The 24,304-nt window shown below is 27.8% G+C and overlaps 2 protein-coding genes across 4 annotated transcripts in view; both read right to left on the bottom strand.

Annotated features, from left to right (window-relative positions):
- Positions 1–937: 937 nt before the first annotated feature.
- LOC128669040 (ankyrin repeat domain-containing protein 50-like) lies at positions 938–2,667 on the bottom strand. Its single transcript, XM_053743211.1, has 3 exons — positions 2,568–2,667; positions 1,447–1,599; positions 938–1,383 (listed from the first exon to the last, which is right to left on the bottom strand). The coding sequence occupies exons 1-3, from the start codon at positions 2,665–2,667 to the stop codon at positions 938–940; spliced, it is 699 nt and encodes a 232-aa protein (XP_053599186.1).
- Positions 2,668–5,937: 3,270 nt separating this feature from the next.
- Positions 5,938–24,304, bottom strand: part of LOC103579996 (uncharacterized) — a 52,071-nt gene continuing 33,704 nt past the window's right edge. For all 3 annotated transcript variants that reach the window (XM_008561583.2, XM_053743086.1, XM_053743087.1), the window contains exons 2-6: positions 11,133–11,297; positions 8,049–8,089; positions 7,494–7,592; positions 6,234–6,308; positions 5,938–6,169 (exon numbers count right to left, since the gene is read on the bottom strand). In XM_008561583.2, coding sequence (XP_008559805.2) covers positions 5,960–6,169; positions 6,234–6,308; positions 7,494–7,592; positions 8,049–8,089; positions 11,133–11,286 — 579 coding nt within the window. In that variant the 5' untranslated portion in view covers positions 11,287–11,297 and the 3' untranslated portion in view covers positions 5,938–5,959. The remainder of the gene's footprint in view (positions 6,170–6,233; positions 6,309–7,493; positions 7,593–8,048; positions 8,090–11,132; positions 11,298–24,304) is intronic.

The following is a 24,304-nucleotide window of genomic DNA, read 5'->3' as shown; positions in this document are numbered from 1 at the left end:
CCAAATTTTATTTAATTAGATCCAAGGGATCAGGCCAGTGGCCAGTTTTATTAATAATTCCAGGGGAGTTCTTAGTTAAATTAATTAATCAAGTCCAGGGGACTTAAGATTGTAAGAAATAAGAGTTGAGAATAAAATTTTGTACGATAAATTAATTATAAGTAAAGTAAAGCCCAGGGGGGGGGGCAGTATTATTGTGTAGTAAATAAAAAAATTGAAAATTGTATTGGATTTAATATCGTGTTGTATTATTTAATTCCTCAATTTCTTCATTCTGTATATATTTCAACGACCCTGATTTCAATATTAACATCTCCGGTTCTGGAAGGCCGAGCCTTATCTTCCAGTGGCGCCCCTATTAACACCAATTAATAAAGGGGCCAAATTTAGCAGGGTTGAAAATTACCCTGTTACAATATGATTCTATATAAAAATGCAAAAATAATAGAATTATATACAAATGTATATATTTGTATACAATTATACAGAATTGTATAAAAATTATATACGAATCTTATACAAATTATATACAAAATATTTACAATTATATACAATTAGATAGGGCCATTTTTTCATAAATTACAGGTTTGGAACTTTAAAGTTTACTAATCGGAACCTCTAGAGAAGCAATTTCCATCGATCGAATCTTACGCATGATTTTAAACAATTTGAACCAAATCATATCCCCATACAATGGAAACTTTTCACGCAATTTAACTCTTTCAGTGCTTTTTTCAAATTTTGAATATTTTAAATTGGTAGACAATTTATCATCAGCTTTAGTTAAAACATAATAATACGTGATATTTCCCTTACCGACATTAGTTTGTTTCATAACCTCTAATTCTTTCTTACAATCAAGGCGGCAATCATTAAATTTTTCACCCTCTACAAATTTAACATTTCTTTTGCAAACAGGCAAACCAGCGAGCATTAATTAAACAATATGCTGTTGAACAATCACAATATCAGGATGAACCTTCTCTGGATCATGGGTTTGTTTCTTGTAGTCAATAGCTAATTTGTCGTCACAATCTACGACATTAACATCTATGCCAGCATTAAGTAAAGTATGGATAATCCAATCTACCCTACCAAAGTACTTGAGAAAACAGTGAAGTAGCGAAATATTATTTTTCGTTAACGTATTAACATTAGTTGCTTCATCATCCAGATTGCATAGAAATTCAAGAACTTCAGATTTAGTAGAAAAAAGAACATCATGTAAAACTGTTGCCATCCAATGACTTCTTTTGGTTCTGCTGTTAAGATCAGCTCCATGCGCCAGTAAACGTTTCATCACATCGATATGTCCACGAAAAGCAGCAGCCAAAAGAGGCCTGTTCCCATCTTCTGCTCGGGCATCAACAACAGCATTGTTATCTAATAATAATTTGACTATAGATTAATATCCAAGATAAGCTGCCGCATGTAATGGTGTCTCACCGACCAAGTGTTTGTGTTTAGAACACTTGAGATTAACGTCAGCGCCAAGTTCAATGAGATATTTAGACATTTCCAAATTATTTTGACGAACAGCACAGAATAACGGCGTTTCCCCAGTGCCATCAGCACAGACGTTCACGTCAGCACCGAGTGCTATTAGTTTTTTAATAAAGTCAAAATTATTCTCTTACAGCTTCATGTAATGGAGTACCGTGATGACAGTTGATAGTGACATCAGCTCTTTGGGCTATCAAATAGGTGAATAGTTCTTCATCCTTATTGCATAAAGCAATGTGGAGAAGTGTTGATGGTACATCTTTGAGAAAACTTTCAGGGTTACTGTAAAATGAGCGAATAAACTAAATTGGATCTGGTTTAGGCGAGGTGAATTAAACAATTAAAAATTACACAGATTTTATCACAAAATAAATTATAGATTTATTTACACTTATTTACACCTTAAAAATTATGAGAACTTATGTTCAGGTGAATGCGACTAGAAATTAATACGCGATAGCGAATGCAACTCAAAGTTATTTTATTCACGTATAAATTGACACGTGGTCAGTAGCGGTTAAGTCAACAATAATTAATTAACAATTAATTATTGGCGAAAGAACAATTTATTTATTCTCAATAAATAGCAGCCTTGATATACTGTCTAAATATTGAGGATAAGTCAGCGTAGCGGTTTAGTTTAGTTTCACACAAGTTAATTACTGAAGCGATTCAAGCACGAGGTTGCAAGTAGCGAAGCACGTTGTAGAATAGAATATTGGTAGCGTCGTTAAGTTGTCGAAAAGCTTGGTGTCGACGTGGCAGCCTTGCTGCATATAACGAATTTTCCTATTGGCTTAAAAGCGCGCCAACAGGTATCAGTTGATAGCGAGCTCTCTCATAGGCTGACCAATATAAAACGTATTTTGTGATTGGTCAGCTTGTAGCGGGTTCTCAGGACGTCTTGACACGATCCTGAGTTAGAAATTGTATGTGCCGGGCCCAAATAGCGAGTCCCGGCACTATTCTGACCTTCAGTCAGTAGCGAGCTCGGCAACTCCCGAACCGAGCGGAAATGCACGAAGCTTGATTCAAATTAATTAAGCTCGTGACTGAACAGTTACAGAATACTATGTTGACGCCAAGATGTGGTGATTGGTTAAATAGATCTTTAACGACGTTTAAATTTATGTTTTCAAATTCTACATTTCGTAAGATCTCCATCTTGTTTTCGTTGAAGTGAATGATTATCTGTCGAAGTAGAAAAAAAAATTAGCAAATTAATAATCACATATTTTATTAATGGATGTTAACTTAGAAAAATTAGGAGCAGAAAATTTTTCAGCGAAATTTAAAATACTGGATAACATTTGAGAAAATGGACGTATGGGGAATAAAAAAAATGATGTGGATCCGGTTCAAAAATAATACTTGATTTGGGCTCGCTTCACTTTATTTTCTTTTGAAGTTATCAATTCACCGATGATTTTTCGATAAGATGACTTTTACGATTTGAATTAAATTTTTTTTAATTTTTAGAGCTTTTTTCATTATAGATTAAACTTATTAGTATTTTTTTATCTTAGTTTGAACTTATTTGTCTGCACTTCAAATACGACAGTCTTTCACTTTACTTTTGACTTGCTCAATTAAGTGAAAAGCAAGCAGTATTTTTTAGTTTAAAATGTGCTTTTTACGTTTTACCTTAGTTTTGATTTTTTCGCCTTATAATTCAAGTCGAATCAGTTTGAACCGAGTAAATTTTGATTTCAAATAATGACTAAGTAATCCAGTCAAGTCGAAATCAAGGCGAAAACTATGAATTTCATATCTCTGTAAAAAAAAGTAGTGTTTGTTTTGTGAAAAACGGCTCTAAATTTCGGCTTGGTAAATTAAGTCTAAATCAAGTTTTATTTTTGACCCGGGAAACTAAAAGTTTTTAGTTTATAAATCTTTCAATTTTCAATTTTTTTTTAAAACTTTTTCGCGCGCTATCACTAGAAAAAACCGATAGACAAAGCTTTCGAAATTTGTTTTTTTTTTTAATGTTGTGTCTGGGCTCAAAAAAAAATGTCTGACTGAATGCTAGTCATTTAGCTTGAAAATTTATCTCCAATTTAGTTCTTTTTGGAGCTGTACGGTAACTTGCCACTGATACATCGGCCGCTGAATGAAAATTAAACCCTTTGTCTTTGATATAGAATAAAAGTACCATTTACGGCTACTGATCTATCTTTTGACTTTTAATACTTAATTTTAATTAATCAAAACGTATTTAAAAAAAATTCCATTATAATAGTGTGATAAAAGTATCTTCGAACATATTTAAAAAATGAATTGTTATTTTGTATTTTACAAGTTATTTTATTTTAAATTTTTGAGTGGCTTAAAACGGTATTTCTACCCTGTTATGAGCTAATAATAGTACAGCCAATCGACCGACAGTTTTAAAAACCTAAGTACCTTCTGTCCCTGGTGGAAATTTTTCGGACTTTGTCTTAAAAAGTCTTTGGAATTCTGAAAAAGTCTTTAGAACTCTAGAATTGAGTTTTTAAGACAGAAGTCCGAAAAATTTTCACCAGGGGTTGGTTTCCTGAATAATTAATTACTAAAATTTGAATCGGTGAATATATTATGCTCCTTAAAAATAATATCCAATGATGAGTTTAAAAAGTATATTTTCTTTAGGAAGAGGAAAACAGTTTTAACTAGACTTTTTTGAACCTCAGGTACTTGGGTCGGTCGAAGGAAATTTTTGACGCCATAAGGCCCAAGTGCTGCACGTTGTAAGTTTGTGATTCGCTCTAAGCAAATATATATATATATATATATATATATATATATATATATAGAGTTGCCGAATATGGTTTTTTGAAATTGTATTCAAGTATTGCTATGAAATATTTAAAATATCTATTTTTCTAATGTTAATAAAAAAATATTTTCCTGATATTTATTTGAAACATTGCAAGTGATGCCACTATTGCTATAATATGCTAAGTTTAAAGTATCAATTTTCTTTTAGGGAAAGAAAACCAGTTTTAACTGGATTTTCACAACTTCAGGTACTTGGGCTTAATAATTGTGAGGCTGTATATATATGTATAGATCTGATGCTGAATATATGATAAGTTTCCTTGAATTTTTCGTCAAATGTTCATTAACTTCGAGCTTTCCGTTTTTGATGACAATTTGTATACCACTTTTGAAGTGAATTCGCACTCCAATTCGGGTAGTAAGTTTACGTCAAATTGTACAGCAATCTGTATGCAAATTGTCGTCAAAAACGGAAAAGCCCGAAGTTGACGGAAATTGCTGTCAAATTTTTCGACAAATTTCGGTAATTTCGAAGGTCAAATTACTGTCAATTTCGATCTTAAGTGGCTATTAGGGAATAGTAACTGTAGCTAGTGATACAAAATGACCGTCAATTTACGTGTGGAAGGAGGGTCAGCTCACCTTTGACTTGTGAGAAAGTGGCTCTATCTTGTATCGACTTTCAACACGTGCACTTTGAATTTGTGGGAAAGTGGCAATCCTTGCGTACACTTTTCCACAAATTCAAAGTGCACGTGTTTAAAGTGGACTCGAGATAGAGCCACTTTCTCAAATTCTCCGTCAACAATATTTGAGAGGATTTTTTTCAAATTCTGACCAAAATGCGCGCGAAAATTCGAATGAAAAAAAATATTGTTATTTTTTTAAGTTTCATTGGTTAATATTTATATATATTTAACATGCCAATTATTTGAATAGGATAATCTATCAAGAATCGAAAAAATTCAGAAGACAAACCTGATCGTACAACTAATTAGATGCGAAATGACCGTCAAAAAACTTGCGTTATTGTTTGATCATCTTTTGAATAATTCATAAATATCTTACACTTCTATAGAAGAACTACAGTTCACTTTATGGAGGTTTAGGGAACGACTGTACAATTATTAATATTGTTACTGTCTACTTGGTTTGTAATTAATATTTTTTTTCGAATGATTCATTACTTTATTTATTAATCATATATTTAATAAATTATAATTTGCTTTGTTTCTTACAATATTGCATCAGTGAAATTATTTTATTTTGTGTTGTTTTCAACATAGATAAATTTTCTTTTGCACTTAAAAGTGAAAAAACGACCATTTTTGTTATTTCAAATTATTTGAAAATTTTTAGAAGCAATAATTTCTAAATAAAGTTTTTATTTAAAGAAATAACATATAATAACTACATTAACGTTATTTGCATTTCGATCGATTGTTTTGTATATTTAATATTTTTGGTATATTATAAATTATTGCGTTTCTTAAAATTTTATTATTATTTTTTACATTTTTTAAACTCTTGCACTAACAAGACAATAGGCATCTACAATAACAACAAAAAATGCAATTCCATAGAATTTAACAATTCAGCCATTAAATTATTATTTTTTAAAATAATGAAATTTTTTAATTAGAGCAATTTTTAAAATTATTTCTTATTAATAATTAATATACATTTTTTATTTTTAAAGTTAACAATGATATGCATAGAATAACGTGGCTATGAGAGTAATGCCAAATAATTTGATTAATTGACTTGTTATTAATTTTGCTGAACAATTATTAACAAATTTTTTACGTTTGTTCTTTAATTTACGTCGTTTGCGTGAATAAATTGCGTTTGTTGAATTTGTTGGTGATTCGACGTTGCAATAACTCACATCGCAACAACTTATGCATATCTAAAACAATTGAGAATATTTATTTCAAATGTCGTACAATATTTCTATATTTTTTGTGAAGTACCTTCTGAGTATCGATTGGTACACAACCGACTGATGCTGGACCACATTCTGCACTACTCGCGCAGCTTTTGCTTACCTGTTGATAAGAAAGTAGAAATTGTTATTACCGATAGCTGCTAAGTAGGAATAATTTCGTTTTTATCAGTTGTCAGCAATCAGTAAGTCTGCTAATGGTCTTGATAACTATTTTAATCGCAAGACTTTTTGGTCAGAAAGTTGATGTCAATTAGTTGTAATCAAGTTGATGATAACTTCAGCCTTTGTAACTGTTGACAAGTTAATATCAACTTTTCCAGAAAATTGGCATCAATTTATTGACGCAACTTGTTGCCAGCTTTCTGGGAAAATTAAAGACAATTTTCTGTCAACTAATGGATGCTAATTTTTTAGCGTTCAACTTGGCGACGAGCTGCAGCAGTAGGTCGTTGCTGGATTGGCGTTAGCTTGTCTATTAGAAATAGGATCAAAGGATTTCAATCTTTTCAAAATGTGGAATTAATTGACATGGAACCAAAGATGTTTTTGTCGCCAAGTTGAACGCAAAAATAAGCAATTCCATAAGTTGACAGCAACTTGTCGCGACCTTTCTGAAAGTGTTGATGGCAAAAGTTGACATCTTACTAGTTGACAATAAGTTGCCTTCAATTTTCCCAGAAATTTGACGGCAAGTTGCGGCAGTAAATCGCCGCCAACTTCCTGGGAGAACTGATAACAACTTGTAGTCAACATTTAGACAACGGCTGAAACTGTGGAAAAGTTCTCGTCAATATAATCGTAACTAATTGACACCAACTTTCTGATCTGGAAAGTATACTTTCAATCATTTATTGTATCTCCAGGAAATATAAATAATTTTTGTTGGTAAAGCAGATTCTTAAAACTATTTACCGATTGAAAAATGATTTACAGTCGGTAAATTGTGATTTACACTATTTTAACAAATACTCGCCATTTTTCTGTTTTACAAGCTATCAGTATTGCTTAAAAAAAAATAATTACTGGATAAAAACAAAAAATAATTAAAAAATCATGAATCTTTCAGTCTCGTTTAATTCACGGTCACTGTTAGTGTTCTATTGACCTTCAGTTAAATATATTTAGGTCAATGGAGAATTCCAATATTGTGTGTAATACACAGCTGTCTTTATGAGCATGCGCGTAATTTAGTCACTTCTATAAATAGAATCAAATGTATTCAAAAGATATGACAATAAAAAACTTCAAACAATTGATTGTAATTAATAACAATGAAAAACCTTACCAAGACACTATTACCCCGACTATCGAGTATATGTAGCGATCTACAAAAATCTTTTCCATTTGGTGGGCATGGAGTGTCAATAGCCCACGTATTACACATCTAAAAAAATGAACAATTATTGCTAAAATAATCTGAATAGATAAAATCATTATTTTTTAAATTAAAAATGTCAAAATATAAAATTTATTGACGTTAGAGCTTTTTTCTGAGATACTAAAAATAAATTGGAGATCAATATAGACGATAACAACAACAATAATAACAGTAGCGACAGGTGGTGGAAATAAATCAGTTGAATCATTTTTATTATTATTGTGGTTGTGTTGAAATATCTTGAATGGGTTTGAAAGCTCTATTTAGAGGATTGAAGCTTTACTAAGATGTAATTGGTATGATTGTACGGTGTATATAGACTATATACTATGTGTATATTCTATGTACAGATATTGTAGATACATTAGTGTTTATTGGAGACTATAGAGATTGTATACATAGTTGACCTAAACGCGATACATGTATTATATAGCTTTTGAATTTAATGGACATATCCGATACCTGATTATCGCTGACGTTGACACAGGTATAGCATGTCAGACCTATTCAGAAAGATCATTATTATTATCAATAAGTAAACATTGTTCACAATTTTACACCATAACTGCACTGAAAATTTAAATTTCTGCCCTGTTTAGAGGGAAGAAAGTCGTTCTGTACTTTCATGAGAAAACAAATTATAAAAATTAGCGTATGCGCATGCTTTTGGTGTAAAATCGTAACACACCACGAAGAGAGGTAGGAAGTTCCAATCCGCGTGTATAATTGCCTGCCCGAGCAGAAGGCTACGAATGGGATTAGAATGTCCTGCTTTTCGCACTTGGTGTGTAATATACTATTATATAATGCCAGAATCGAAACTTCAAGTTTCAGTGTCTTTTCAGCTGGTCGAAAGAAGCTAATTTCGGTCCAATACCACGAATGGATATTAGTAAACGCGAAAATTCCGAATGCTTTAAGTCAGCGGGCAGAAACTTTAAGGAGGTTCGACCGACATTAGTGAGCCAAAGTAGTGTTTGAATTTTTTTGTTTGCTAAATCCTTCTAATAGTTATGAAAATTCTTTATTTTAATTTATAATAACAAAACGAATTCACAAATTAATAATTATTAATTATTTAATTAAAGAAAGTAATGAAATGATTTGGTTATTTTTGACTCATATGATTTAATAAAAAGATTTGGCAACAGCGCGTTATAACTTCTTACACATCGATATTCAAATTAAAGCGGGAAAAATTTATTTCTAATCTTGTCTCTCTTATTAATGTATTTCTATCTTTGTTTTTTCTCTCAGCTGCTTCCGCGACGTTGCCAAACCCTCAATAATATGGATCTCTGTTGATGAACGAGATTAAATAATAAAGTTTAACTTTAATTATTTAAATAATTACAACGGTAACACTATATTGTTAAAATCTTATCATATTCCAAAAATATTCAAGTTTATGGCATGTGGTTTTTTATTTCTTAAACTTGGGAGGTTAATAATGAAAATAATCGAACAAGTCATGACGGGAGCTTGTCCGCCATAAGAGCCTGTGTATAAGAACTTTAAAAACGTCATTTTCAAATTTTTTTTTCTAAAAAACTAGACGGTGGGTCATATTCAAATTTTAAGAATATATAGATAAAGTACTTATTTACATGTATGCTAAGATTCAAACTTAAAGTTGAAAAATCCTTTTTACATTAGATTCGGTCGAACCTCCTTAAATTCGTCCCTTGGGAAAAAACAAACAGTGTTTTTGCCCGTTGACTGAAGACATTCGCAATTTAAACTCTGATACTTGTCATTGGTTTAATAATAATTTCAGGCCATTATTTTTATTTGCGAGAATGACAGTTCTGACTCTGAGATTGAATTTTATAAAAATTAGTGTGAATGATAAATAGATTTATATTTTCTGCTTAATTATAAATTGCAATTGACAATTTACGCTTACGCTAATAATTGATTCCACCATTGGTCTGAAATTAACTTGGTTCTGACTGAATGCTAACATTGAAACTTTAAGATCCAATCCAGGTAATCATGGAAAACATAGTGCGTAACTCAGGAAGAAACACGATTTCAGACTGCGGGTCATGTCTGCCTAGAGCAGACAACTTCACTCTGGTCTGAGATCGTTTTGTTTCATCCCTTGTCATTCAGTATACTATTCTATATCATTAATTATAATACCCACATGCTCGCATGAAAAAATATATTTGATTAAAATAATGGTAATTCAAATAACCATCAGCTTAAAAGTTAATTTTATTTAAAATTATTGACTTAATGAACAGTAAAAAAAAAAAATAAAATTTGCAACAGTGTAAGTTTTTGATCGATTTCTTATATCCCAAGCGTTGAAATTATTTATATAAATTATTATACCCTAGGGATTTAAAAGATACATTTTTTGGTTGCCATCAACGTGAAAGAAAGTAAAGTAGAATTTAGTTATTTTAACAAAAAAAAAAAAAAAAAAAAAAAAAAAAAAAAAAAAAAAAAAAAAAAAAAAAAAAAAAAAAAAACTTAAATCATCTGTTATAACCGTCAACTTTTTATACCAATTTTATACCAACAAAAAATCTCACTGATAGTATACTTCATTTACATCACTTTTACATGAAAAAAAAAAAAAAAACAATATTTTACTACTTTTATACAAATAAAATACTAATCGTCAGATTTATTTATATTACTATACGACTATACGTAAAAAAATTTGTTTACAAAAATATTTATTCAGAAATGAAAATTAAAAAAAAAGCTTATATTTATTGATTTTATTTTGGTTCAGTAAAAGTCCAAGGAAATAATTGAAATTTGATGAAAATCACGTATATACGGTCTCAAAATAAAATTTTACTATAAAGTTTTGTATCAAAAAGACTCTAATTTTAATTTTTTTCTTCTACATAAGTCAGTTAAGGCTACAACTAGAAACAACAAACTTGAATACTGTTTTTTCATCTTTGATTTAAAATTTCTTTATTTTTAAGAAGAGTGAAAATAGTCGTGTTGGTACTCATTCGAAATGAAATTCAAAAATCTATAAGAATTCAATTTTTTTTTTTTTTTTAATTCGGATTTTTGATTTTATATCAAATTTTTACATAAGTAAGTAGTCAAATACTCAGTTTCGTAAAATTTTTGAAGATAATAATGGTACATTTGAGTAAAAAATTTAAAAAAAGCCAAAAAATTAAAATACGTTGATTTTGACCCGAGATTATTGATTTTCGTCGTCACGTGACTGTAGTCATGTAGGTACTCATTTAAAAGAGAATTTAATAATCTACAACACTACATTATAATTAAAAATTTTTTTTTTCAAAATTTCAAATTTTCATTTAGTAGAAATTTTTAATTTTTTTAAAAGTATCTACAGTCATATGAACATAACTTTAAAATAATATTAGTGTTATTTTTCAATCTGGGCATAATGAAAAAAAATTGATTTTTTCAAAAATCAAAATTTTGAATTTTACCCCACAGTTTTTTTTGTAACAATTTGATTATAGTCGTGTGGGTATTCGTTTCAGAGGAAATTTTATACCCTAACAAGAAAAACTGACAAAATATATTTCTACATACGGTAAGTATCTTCTTCATTAGTACCCGCAGTTCTTTTGATTCCATTAAGTTTTAATTCAATTTTATCATTAGTGTCGTCATTGTCGGACAAAAAATTTCTGCCATGAGTTGTTTCTGCAGCCAGAAGCAGTCCGACCATCACCCACGTGATCATTCCTCACATCTCTATAAGAAATAAATTTATTCATTAAATAATTATGATCTTGGGCAATTTTATTAAAAAAAAAAAAATTACACAATTTTAATTCTATTATCCGTACTTTTATATTTAATTTAAGTTGTTTGGTAATATAATTTACTTAAGTAAAGACTCAACTTCATTTTATAGAGTCGGTAGTTTAAAATCCCCGTTGGAGAATTAAAGTTGCGGGTTAAAAAAAAAAGGTAAAATAAATTAAATAACAAAAAAAAAAATGAAAAAGACTAAGATAAAGTGAGAGCGTAAAATTACTACAGAACTACCCTATCTACTTGGCCACTCTGATGTGCTCACATCTTTTTTTATTTTTGCTCCCTTATTTAGGGGAATGGACCCCAACCGCACGTTCATGACGATAGTGCTTGTAAGTATTATTTATTTTTTTTTATTTTTATTTCTTTGTTTTTTTTTTTTTTTTTTTTTTTTTTTTTTTGTTATTGATTTTCTTGAGTTAAAAGGACTTTGATACGTTGATATACTTAAATATATAGATATATTTTTATTTTTACTCAAAAAAAAAAAAAAATTTTTTTTATTTATTTATTTTTGAAAATCATTGCTTACCTTTTTTTATATATTTTTTAATGAAAAAAATTTACGTGATTGTAAATTGTCAGTTTGTGGAATTTCCCGTGAGAAATATATCCCATTTACATTGAGTTGATTGTCTCACCTAACATTGGTATAAACTACTACAACTCTGTGCTTTATACAATAGCTCATACTTGTCATATACAAAAAAAAATTCAACCACCCATACAATTTATGCAGCATGAATGAAAAAAGAAGATTTTGTTCGTAAAATTAAAGCAATGAATATTTATTGCAATATAACTAAGTGTACACGGAAAAAAAGTATATCTTGGCGCAAAAAAATTTGTACTTTTTCCAAGAAATTTTTTGCATTATGAATTGAAAACAAAAATTTTCTTGTGTCAAGAAATTTATTCTACGTCTAATCTTGTAGAAATGATTTTGGACACCTGACCAGACTCCATATAATTTATCCAATTTGAAATAAGGGCCCGAGAAATTGCTCCGAATATAAACCCTACTAGATTATAATGCGTTTTAAAATGGCCCCGGCAAAAATGATCGATCGTGTAAGTAATCGGGCAAACAGTTAATTACCCGATCGGGTGTATGTTCACCGGTTCATAATATTTAGCCTTGATCAAGGCCAACAAGATTTCAATTTTGAAGAAAAAAATTTCTCGATTCAAGTAAAAATTTTTTTTTTGTCGATTTATAGTTTTATGCTTCAGTAATGGACAGATTAGTGCGAACTTTCGATCTACCCTTATTTTTCGGGTCAACAATCCCTTATTTAGCGAAAAACTCCAATAGAATCTAACTAAAAGTGCCAAAAACCGCATAGAAACCAATAAAAGTCGAATAGTTTCTATGTGGTTTGGGTACTTTTGATTGAATTCTCTTGGAATTTTTGAAAAGGGTCCATATTTTATTTGTCTCACTCCCAGCGAATTTACTAGCCACTGGTGCGAATATAGACACATACAAACTACTGAAGAAACGTTTTATTGGAGTTCGAAATCCTTTTAAGAATCGAAATTTGAAAATTTAACTGTTTGATAACGTGACCTATTTTAGCATAAATTTCTATAAATCAACAAAGGCTTACTATGATTAAAACAAAAGGGAAATTTGATTTATGTAAGCCTAAATTAATTTTCCAAGATTGATTTATTATTCTCAGCGCACTTGCGCGGAAACTTTGAATTCCAGCCTGTTTAGAGATACAAAATTAATACTTTTTTGTTTATAAGAAAGCTAACGAAGTAGGAGATGCGCAAGCGTCGATTTTCTGTTAAATGACTATAAGAAATCAAACTTCGATAAAAAAAATATCCACGTGATTGATATTTTTGCCGGTGGCATGCTCGCATGGATAGAGCACGAAAAATATGAATAAATTTTTCTTTGCACACATATATTTTCACACACGATTTTACAAGTTGACATATATGACGTCATAGATATCAACCTATATACTAAATTTATTCAATATATTTTTTTCCGCGCACCTCTATATATATATATATGTTTTAGTCAAAATGTGAAGATAATTTGAATGAATAAATTTTTTCCTATCGTTCAATAAATTGATATTTTTGCAATTATTATTAATAAAAGTTCAAATTTTGAAACTAAAAATTTTTTTAATTTAATTTACTATCAATTCAAACTATGGAAACTCAAATTAGCAAAAATTAAAATTTACCTGTATCCATATGTTCAAAATTCAAATTTCCGAATTCAATAAAGCAATTTCATTTTCGAAAAAAAAAAAAAAAAATCATTAGGTAAAATATTCATTTAAAATTGCATTGCAAGTACATTTTTACTTACATGTCTAAATTACTGTTACAGAGTCTGGCAATTATCCAAATTTTTTTCACAGCTTTAATTCACGGATTACTAACGATAACAATATCCACTTATTCATATAAACCCTTTCTTTGGTATTATTTTTAACCACTAAAAAATTAATAATCTTTGTAATTATACAAGATGAATAATTTTTATCCTGCATGTTTACGTAAATGCCTTAATGTACTTTTAATTACTTATATTTTTTCGTTGTTTCTTGTTTAAATATCTTAATATAAAGCATATTTCAGTCTTTCCATTATAATCAAGCCGCGTCACTAAGAAAACTACAACGTTATATACATATGAAGAAGAAAAATAGTAATTAGTCTTATGATTTATTAAGATAAAATGCATTTATATATTAAAAAAAATCCATTTAAATAATTAAAGAAACACTAATTATAACACTAATTATAACAATAATAATAATAATAATAATAAAAATAATAATAATAATAATAATAACTTCTTTATCTAGTATTTGCTACATAATTCACAACTTTGCCAAAGAATTAATTTATCTTAATAGTAATAAACAGTATTTTTTTTACATTATACTGAGAGAACAATTCATCAAATATTAATAAAATTTATCAATATTTAGTAAACGGTTTAATTAGATTGTTTGCAAGTAAACCATTATCAAATATTAATAACCGGTTTATTAAATATTAATAGACGTATTTATGGAATATTGATAGTTTTATCAAATCTTAATAAATATGGACACAAATATCAAAATTATAAATAATTTTTGACAAGTCCCACTTTCTTAATAATTCTTCCATAGTAATTTATTTTGTATCTTTAGTTATTATTTAAACAAGCATGAAAACAATTTATTAACTGTAACACGTCTATCAGGTAATATGTTACTCCCTAAACATAAATAAGTGAATGTTCACTAATTCCAAGTGCAAACCGAACCACTAATTTAAAAAAGTGGTTCGGCTGGCACTCAGAATTAGTGAATATTCACTTATTTCACTATTCATGTTTAGAGAGTATGTTAGGAGATACGATATCTGAAAACTGTACAAATCTCACATATCAATAATTAATACGTTTATCAAATATTAATAAACATACTAAATATTGATAAGCGGCCTATCATATGTTACTATGTTTTCAGTATTACTTAGTCGATGTAAAAGATCAATATTTAATATACCTATAGACTAATATTTAATAAATAAAGTTGAATATTTAATACATGAGTAGTTCTCACGAATTTGCGAAAGTTGTGTCCATACTCAGTTTTGTATATTATTAACGTTATATTGTAAACTTTGTCTTTTTTCACGAAAACTATACTACTGAAGCTGCTCGTGCCATACTTTACTTAGGTATTTTAATTTCACAATATCAAATGGCAGGTAACTGAATACTTCAAATATCATTCTCTCATCGTGTCCCAAACTCAATATTTAATTAATATTATATCATTAATTTATTGTGCTCTATATGTAAATTTATCAAATTTTAGTAAACTTTTTTCTCAGTGTAATATTGTTTTCGATATGATATTTAAAAGCTACAATTGTCTCTTCTTCTCTTATATTTGTTGCTAGATCATTATACCCCATAAACCCTCTGTATAATAAATTTTTCAGTTGTTTTTGTTCATGTATAATAAATTTTAATCATTTTATTGTTTCTTGTATAATAATAATAATAATAATAATAATAATAATAATAATAATAATAATAATAATAATAATAATAATAATAATAACAATAATAATAATAATAATAATAATAATAATAATAATAATAATAATAATAATAATAATAATAACAACAACAACAACAACAACAACAACAATAATAATAATAATAATAATAATAATAATAATAATAATAATAATAATAATAATAATAATAACAATAATAATAATAATAATAATAATAATAATAATAATAATAATAATAATAATAATAATAACAATAATAATAATAATAATAATAATAATAATAATAATAACAATAATAATAACAATAATAATAATAATAATAATAATAATAACAATAATAATAACAATAATAATAATAATAATAATAATAATAATAATAATAATAATAATAATAATAATAATAATAATAATAATAATAATAATAATAATAACAATAATAATAATAATAATAATAATAATAATAATAATACTAAGTTTAAAATTTATCTGCGTTATAAAATTATTAAATTGAATTCTTTTTTTTTTTTGAATAAACATTAAGTATAAAGTACGACAGGAACATAAAAGTCAGCTATTAAAATGTTTTTTTTTTTTTTTTTTTATTTTTTATTTAATGTTTGTACAGCCATTAGTACTATAAAATGTAAAAATAGATATCACAAATGTTGTATGTATATGTGTGTCTGTGTGAGCTTATGATATACACAATGAGTAATAGTGCATCAAAAAAAAAGAAAGTTAAAGTACTGTAACACATGGGACAACACATAAATCATTTTTAAACAAATTGATAAAAGAAATTCAAAAAATATTTTGAACCGCAGACTTGCCGAAATATTTAACCGAAAATAAGGAATTTAGTTATTCAATGAATAGTTTCATTGAACTATGGACCTAATAATATTTTACGATCAAAGCAGAGTTATAGAGAAAATATTTATTTCGTAAATTTGATTTTCGGAATTAATGGAAGAGTTGGAATTATTGGAAATGTATGAAAGAGTTACAGACATACGCAGACTCACACAGTTGAATATACTCCGGGAAATAGAGTAGCTTACTAAGCTTAAACCGAAATCAATAACTCGCCTTTTTCGAAAATTTTCAATTTCCAATGAGAGAAATTGATGACAAAAAAAAAAAAATTAGTAGGATAAAACAATTTTAAATATGGAAATTTTTTTTTTTTTTTACTTCACATTCATTCACGTTTTTAAATTTGAAAAACTATTTGTATTGTAAAGAGGATTCCACTGGATTTGTGCCAATGTACAAACGTATAAATTGTAAATCTCATGGATGAAATGACTAATTTAAACGATTCTTTCAGTAATGGAAAAAGGGTTTATCAAATCTTACATTGCTTCAGATTTCGGAATCAATTGATTGAATTTTTTATAAAGTTTATTCAATCGGAAGTTTCTATCGGAAATTTCAATTTGACTTTTTTTTTTTTAAGTAATTGATAATTGGCCTTGAAAATCGCAAAATTTATTTAAACGAATTGGAAACTATGAAAATTTTGTAGTTCGAGAAAGAGAAAGGGGGCAAAATGGGCTTCTAATATTTTATTTTTAAATTGTACATAAGAGCAATATGGAAATCATGAGGTCATTTAGGCGACTTTTTGAATTTTTTCCTATGGCTCATCGTGGCACATTTTGTGACCAATTATTTGCATTGTGAATCAATAAAGTAGAATTAGTTCATTTTTTTAACCCATTTTGCCTCGCATTTAGAAATTTTTCTACTATTGGGTCATATTACCACCTAATACTTATGTGGAGACTAACGAAAAGTGAAACTAGCCAACAAAATCTAGATAACGGCCCTGCAGGCCAGTCCGAAAACTTCCCGAAATTTTCAAGCTTTTGAATGCAAAACGAGACATGTTTTGCCTTGATCTACGAAAATTCAAAATTTTGAGGTTCAGTCAATTAAAAGACTCTGATTTTGTTAAAATTTGAAATCAATCATAAAAATTATCCGAAAAAAACATTTTTTTCCAAACTTTATCTATGGAATAACACAAAATTTACTGTACCGATCAATGTCAATTTTTCACAGAATCTAGGAATTAGTGAGTCGTTTTCAATGTTGCTTCAGAGATCCAAATCAGTCAATCCATTAAAAAGTCATAGAATATTTACATACCCGATGAAAAAAGATTTTATATAACTGTATACAGTTATATATGAATTATATACGATTGGATAAAGGTGATGCAGAATTATATAAAATTTTTATATAATTATATACAATCGTATATAATTATATACAATTGTATATAATTCTATATAAAAATGCAAAAAAAGAGTAATAAAATTATATATAATTATATATAATCTATACGGATACAATATGTAATTATATACAAATGTATATATTTGTTGACAATTATATAAAACTGTATATAATTATATATAATCTATACGGATACAGTATGTGATTATATACAAATGTATATATTTGTATACAATTATATTGAATTGTATATAATTATATACAATCTATACGAAAAAATTATGTATTTATATACTAATTATAAACAAATAAGATATAATTATGTACGATTGTATAGAAATGAATCGGGCCTTTTTTGCTATCCAATTTATATACAATTTCATACAATTGTTAAAATTTTTTTTCATCAGGTACATACGTAAGTACTCGATTTCCGAGTGTACATACGCTCGTACACTTGGAAATCATCTTGAAAATAGTCAGAAAAGCTTCCTAGGACCTCAAAACGTTGGTATTTCTTCAAAACTCGGTTTTCAAAAAACGGACCGGAAACAATAATTCCTTTTTTTTTTTTACATTTTAAATTGTTTTAGCGAAAAGTTAACAACCACTATCACCATTTGTTTATTAGAAGCTCATTTTACCCCTGAAAAAAAAAATGTTTTATTTAAGGAGGTTCGACCGAATCTAATGTAAAAAGGATTTTCCAACTTTAAGATTTGAACTTAGCATACATGTAAATAAGTACTTTATCTATGTATTCTCAAAATTTGAATATGACCCACCGTCTAGTTTTTCAGAAAAAAAGATTTAAAAATGACATTGTTAAAGTTCTTATACACAGGCTCTTATGGCGGACAAACTCCCGGTATGACTTATTCGATTATTTTCATTAATAACCTCCCAAGTTTAAGAAATAAAAAACAACATGCCATAAACTTGAATATTTTTGGAATATGATAAGATTTTAACAATATAGTGTTACCGTTGTAATTATTTAAATAATTAAAGTTAAACTTTATTATTTAATCTCGTTCATCGACAGAGATACATACTATTGAGGGTTTGGCAACGTCGCGGAAGCAGCTGAGAGAAAAAAAAAAGATAGAAATACATTAATAAGAGAGACAAGATTAGAAATAAATTTTTCCCGCTTTAATTTGAATATCGATGTGTAAGAAGTTATAACGCGCTGTTGCCAAATCTTTTTATTAAATCATCTGAGTTAAAAATAACCAAATCATTTCATTACTTTCTTTAATTAAATAATTAATAATTATTAATTTGTGAATTCGTTTTGTTATTATAAATTAAAATAATTAATTTTCATAACTATTAGGAGAATTTAGCAAACAAAAAAATTCAAACACTACTTTAACTCACTAGTGTCGGTCGAACCTCCTTAAAATCCAGAAAAAAAATCTTGTGTTGAAATAAAAAAAATATCAGCAAGTAAAATAAATAGGAGTCAATAAAATGATAAAAGGTAAATTCAATGAACTGTAATTGCTGAAATTGACATTCGATATAAATATTTAGTGACATCTCATTGCACATATTTTTTATATTTCAAAAGTACAAAAGAATGTAATCTTCTATAGATCAGTGAAATTAAAATTGCAGTTCGTTAAGTGAATCAAATATCCATACACTATCTTGTGATTGCGTTAAAAAATAATTCAATTTATAAATTTTTTTAAACAAAAACAAAAAGTAAATATTTATTTTTTTTTGTTTCAAAGTCATGACTTATGATACATTTGGTCTGTTGAACTTGTTGAATAATCAAAGCTAATCAGCACATATTGATATGAATGGTGAAAAGAAATTTTTTTTATTCGTATTCGTATACACCTGAATCAACACGACAGCGGATATGAAACGTGTAAACAACCCCATCATATATTCAACTTTGCTAACATTTTTTTTTTTTTTTATGTATTCTCATTGGGCAGTATTTGAAATACTGATTTCAGTTTTATTTCAAAATAAACATAAGCGCGTATGTATGAGCAAATATTTAGGTCAAAAGTTGCCAATGAACAAATATTACATAAACAATAATTCAATATTTATTTTAAATTTTTAAGTGATTATTGATTACATGGGATCAAGTACAAGATAAGTAAGAAAACTATCTGAGCTCGAAACGTTAAGTTCAATTATTATTTATCAGCCACTTGAGTACGCAGTGGTTTAATTTCATGCTGAGGATTTATCTTCTAATCCTTAATCCTCAGTGATTACGCACGAATAATCACAAGTCAATGTTATTTATATGATAAGTAAGTTATTTATTATTCTATTAATAAATTATATTTTTTTATGTAAAATATTTTTTTGTTAATGTTAATAATTTCTTTTTCTTTTTCGAAATTTATTAAGAAGAGAAAAATCAGAAAATCTGACAATTGCTAAATTTAATACTTTAGAATGAAGTGAAAATCGAAAAGGGTTTACTGTCAAGATTGTGGTTATTGGTAGAAAATCAAGGAAAATTGATCCTGCACTGAAAAAAAATTCCACTAAAATTTATGATGTTAACATCGTAATTGTGGACTAGACTTTATTGGCATCAATTTTTAGATGTTTTATTTCAAAATTTGCTAAAGTCTTTGTTAAAATTACGATGTTAATAGTAAAGAATATGAACTACATCGTAATTCTAAGAAAGACTATAGTAAATTTTGAAATAAGACATTTAAAAATTGACGCTAATGAAAGTCTAGTCCACAATTACGATGTTAACATCGTAAATTTTAGTATAATTTTCTTTCCGTGTACATCGAAAAAAAAAGCCGGTGTATAGGTCTGCGTTATTCCGGTGTTAAAGTTATAGGTGTTGAATTTAACCCTAAAAACGGTGTTAAAATGACATCGGTAATGGTGTTAGAATTTTTTCCGGTGTTAAAAAAAATGGTTTCATTTTTGAAACATCAGAAGTCGAGTTGCATTTCAGATACAAATATGGTTTTTTATTGTTTCAAAAATTAATGATACGACAGATTTACTAGTTTATGAAAAATTCAAAGAATATTTGTCCGAAATAGCATGTTAATGTCATTGTGTAAAATAAGGAAAGGGGTACCCACAGGTAATGCCTAAGTGACAGAAATAATATTGAAAATAATCACATCCGCTAAAGGCTACTCTAGAAGAAGGGTCTTATAGAGATGTTACGAGAAATTTATAGAGTCCCGATACTACGTCTCTCGTCTTCTATATTTCATCATCCGTCATATGCTGTTGTAGAGCAGAAGAAATCATAAAAAACAATCTAGTCTTTTGACTCTTAAAAAGTATTGGTGCTACATTTTAGAGGTGGGTAGTTCCGGACATGCATAGTTCCATGAACTATGTCTTTTGTTGGATACGTATCCGGTCGTTCCTCAAAATTCACTTTAGTATGCTCACTAGTTCTCTTTTTCGCGCCACTGTCATCATTACCAACAAGCAGTCAAGCAGCAGAATAATTTTTGATTGGTGATTTTTTATGGAATTTTTAGTTGAATAACAATCATAATTCATTCTCTATTCAGTATAAAATAATATAGTTCACCGTGAATGCGTCTTAAACACGTAGGTCGCATAGCATGATGTTGGGTATACTGAAATATTTTGTATGTATACGTTCTAAATACTGAACCTTCATGAGAATTAAAAACATTAAATAGTTCCACGGATATGATTCCAGGAACTAGTTCCTTTTCGCTCCGAATACGTTCCAGGTTAAATCCGGAGTGTTCCCGGAACTACCCACCTCTACTAAATTTAAGTGATGATTCAACTCTAATATCAATTTCATTAAGTATAGTTGAACTATTCCAGTTTGTTTAACCCGTAGGCCTTATTACCCTACCGTAGTAAAATAAAGTCTATTCGTATGGTGTTTGTAAAAGTATAATTTTTTGTTTGTTTATGGTAAAAATTACCATTACTTCATTACACTTTATGGCTAATGTATTGGAATAAAGATTAATGATACACTTTGATAATTAAATGCAATATCTTCGATTCTATTCAAAATCTCCCTTAGCTAGGCCTTATTACCCGCCGGTACCTTACAAATATAATTTGTTATAGTTTCGAAATTAATGATACGACAGATTTACTAATTTATAAAAATCCAAAGAATATTTGTCTAAAATAGCATGTTAATGTCATTCTGTAAAATAAGAGAATAGTATATTAACGCATTGAGTGAGAAGTGCATTCAACAACGATTGTGACTGGTTCACAAGCCGTTAGGCGAGTGTTGCCAACACAAGAGTGTCGAAAGTCCCCACTCAATCCATTACAATAGTTTTTGCAATGAATGGTAAGAAAGAATGTCTTATATTAGTAAAAAAAGACACTACATCAAATTTGATTTTTTAATTAATCTAAAATAATATTCAATAGTGTACTAATGTAAAATTAATTCCTGTATTATTTCTGATGCAAAAGATTATTAAATAATAATATTAACAATTATATATGATTTAATTTGAAAAATAACAAATTTTTTTGGTTACTATTGTGAATATTTTACTTTTTCTACAAAAAGTTTTCAAACCATAACTTTTGACATACGGCCTTATTGTACATAGCAGAATGACTTCTATACAGATGTGATTTATATCAAATCTTAAAGTCGATGCATGCTTAAAATAAAAAAAAAAAAAAATAAAAAAATTTATAATGTTGTATAGGGAAAGTTTTGTCATAAAAGTTTAAAGTAAAAGGCTTTTGAGTACTGTGTAAAAGACAAAAAATGAGGGTAACGTACTCTTTTATAATATATATAGCTGTAATGTACGAGGACTAGAAAAGTTTTCGTTAGAAAAAAAAATGTAAAAATATATGTGAGAACAAAACTTTATCGTAAAAGAGTTTGATAATCAAATATACATATATTTATATATATATCGAATAAAAAATTTTTTAACTTTTTATTTTTTAATAATATTATTTTAGACTTTATCAAGTATGAAAAAAGAAAAAAAAATTTAATTTAAATAAATATTGAGTATTTTACAACCAGTAAATTTTTGCTGAGCACGATTTCCAATACTTGGATCAAAAACTTTAGAAAAGTGTAAAAAAAATTTATAGAGAATTAACTTTCGTATAAAGAAAAAATTTGCAATATTTTTATGTAAAACTGATCGTTCCGCTTGTTTTATCATAAAAATTTTATGAGATAAATTTTCTTTGCTCTTATATTTGTTAAAATGACATTTTATGTTTCTTTATGCTTTTTTACACATATATAAACAAACAAACTTAGTGGTATACTTATAAGGATTTAGAAAGAGAAGAAAATCCTTCAGAAAATAAATGACCGGATATACTAACATGTAACCAGGATTTTCCTACATTAGACATGAAACTTTTTATATAATACTTATATACACGTATCATCCTTTTATAAAATATATATGTATAAAAATAATATGTTGAATATACTACTAGAGACTTTTATTATTTTTCCAATATCCGAATGTGCTTGTACAGATATATTTTATGAAAACAGCGATTTTATTTCCTTTACATTTTTTTATCGATTAAAAAAAAAAATTACAATTAATTGAATGAAACAAACCGTTAAATTTATATTCAATTCAATAATCTTCTCAATAAAATTTTATAACAATTTAAATATACGGAAGATTAAAACAGAATGAAACACTACTTTTAACACTAGAAATTTTTTTTTTTTTACAAAAAATCTCTAGATAATTTATAGAAAAAGATGGAGTAGGTTTCAGACTCGAAGATGCGACCAATTTTAAATTATCAGCCATAAATTTCCTTTTCTAAATAAAAATTGTAAATTGACCAATGGTCGACTTGCCCCATTTTTTCTATACAGACAGAAATTTACGGTAACGCTTACTATATTTTATGGAAATTACCCTCATACCGTAGGGGAACAGATTTCTTTGAAATATCGATTATAGGAATGGCACCTATACAACTTATGGTAATCATTCTCATTTATAGGGGTTTAATTCCTAAACGACATTGAAATAGTTCCTATGAAATTATGGCTATCATTCCTATAATACTGCAGTAATGTTTACCATGTATAATGGAAGTATTTCTGCAACATACAGTAATATTTATCATAGTCACAAGAAAACGATTACTCTAATATTATGGTAATTATTACCATAATAGTATAGTAATGATTACCATATCATCATAGTAATAGTTACTGTACTATCATGGTAATTATTCTCAGACTATTACGAATTTTTAAATGTTATAGTGACCATTATCGTATTATTATGGTTATCATTCTCATAATATTGCAGTAATGCTTACCATACATTATGGAATTATTACTGTGATATATAGTAATGCTGACCATACACGAAGAGAAATTTATGGTAACCGTTCCTAGCAATACGTTTATAAAATATTATCCAATACCGTTATGGTAATGATTACTTGGAATTATGGGATATAGGCCCATACTTTCTGGAAAAAGGTTTCATAGCTATGGAAACGATTCCCATCATTATGGTAAGTTGCCATATCGCATGTGAAAGAGTTATGGTGATGATTACCATAATATTATAGTAAACTTTACTATAATATTATGGTAGTGGTTACCATATTTTATGGTAATTGTTACCATATATTATGGTAATCGT

Source organism: Microplitis demolitor, chromosome 2, assembly GCF_026212275.2.
Source record: "Microplitis demolitor isolate Queensland-Clemson2020A chromosome 2, iyMicDemo2.1a, whole genome shotgun sequence".
NCBI lineage: Eukaryota > Metazoa > Arthropoda > Insecta > Hymenoptera > Braconidae > Microplitis > Microplitis demolitor.
The sequence above is the reverse complement of the archived record's forward strand: the minus strand, read 5'-3'. Positions and strand labels throughout refer to the sequence as shown.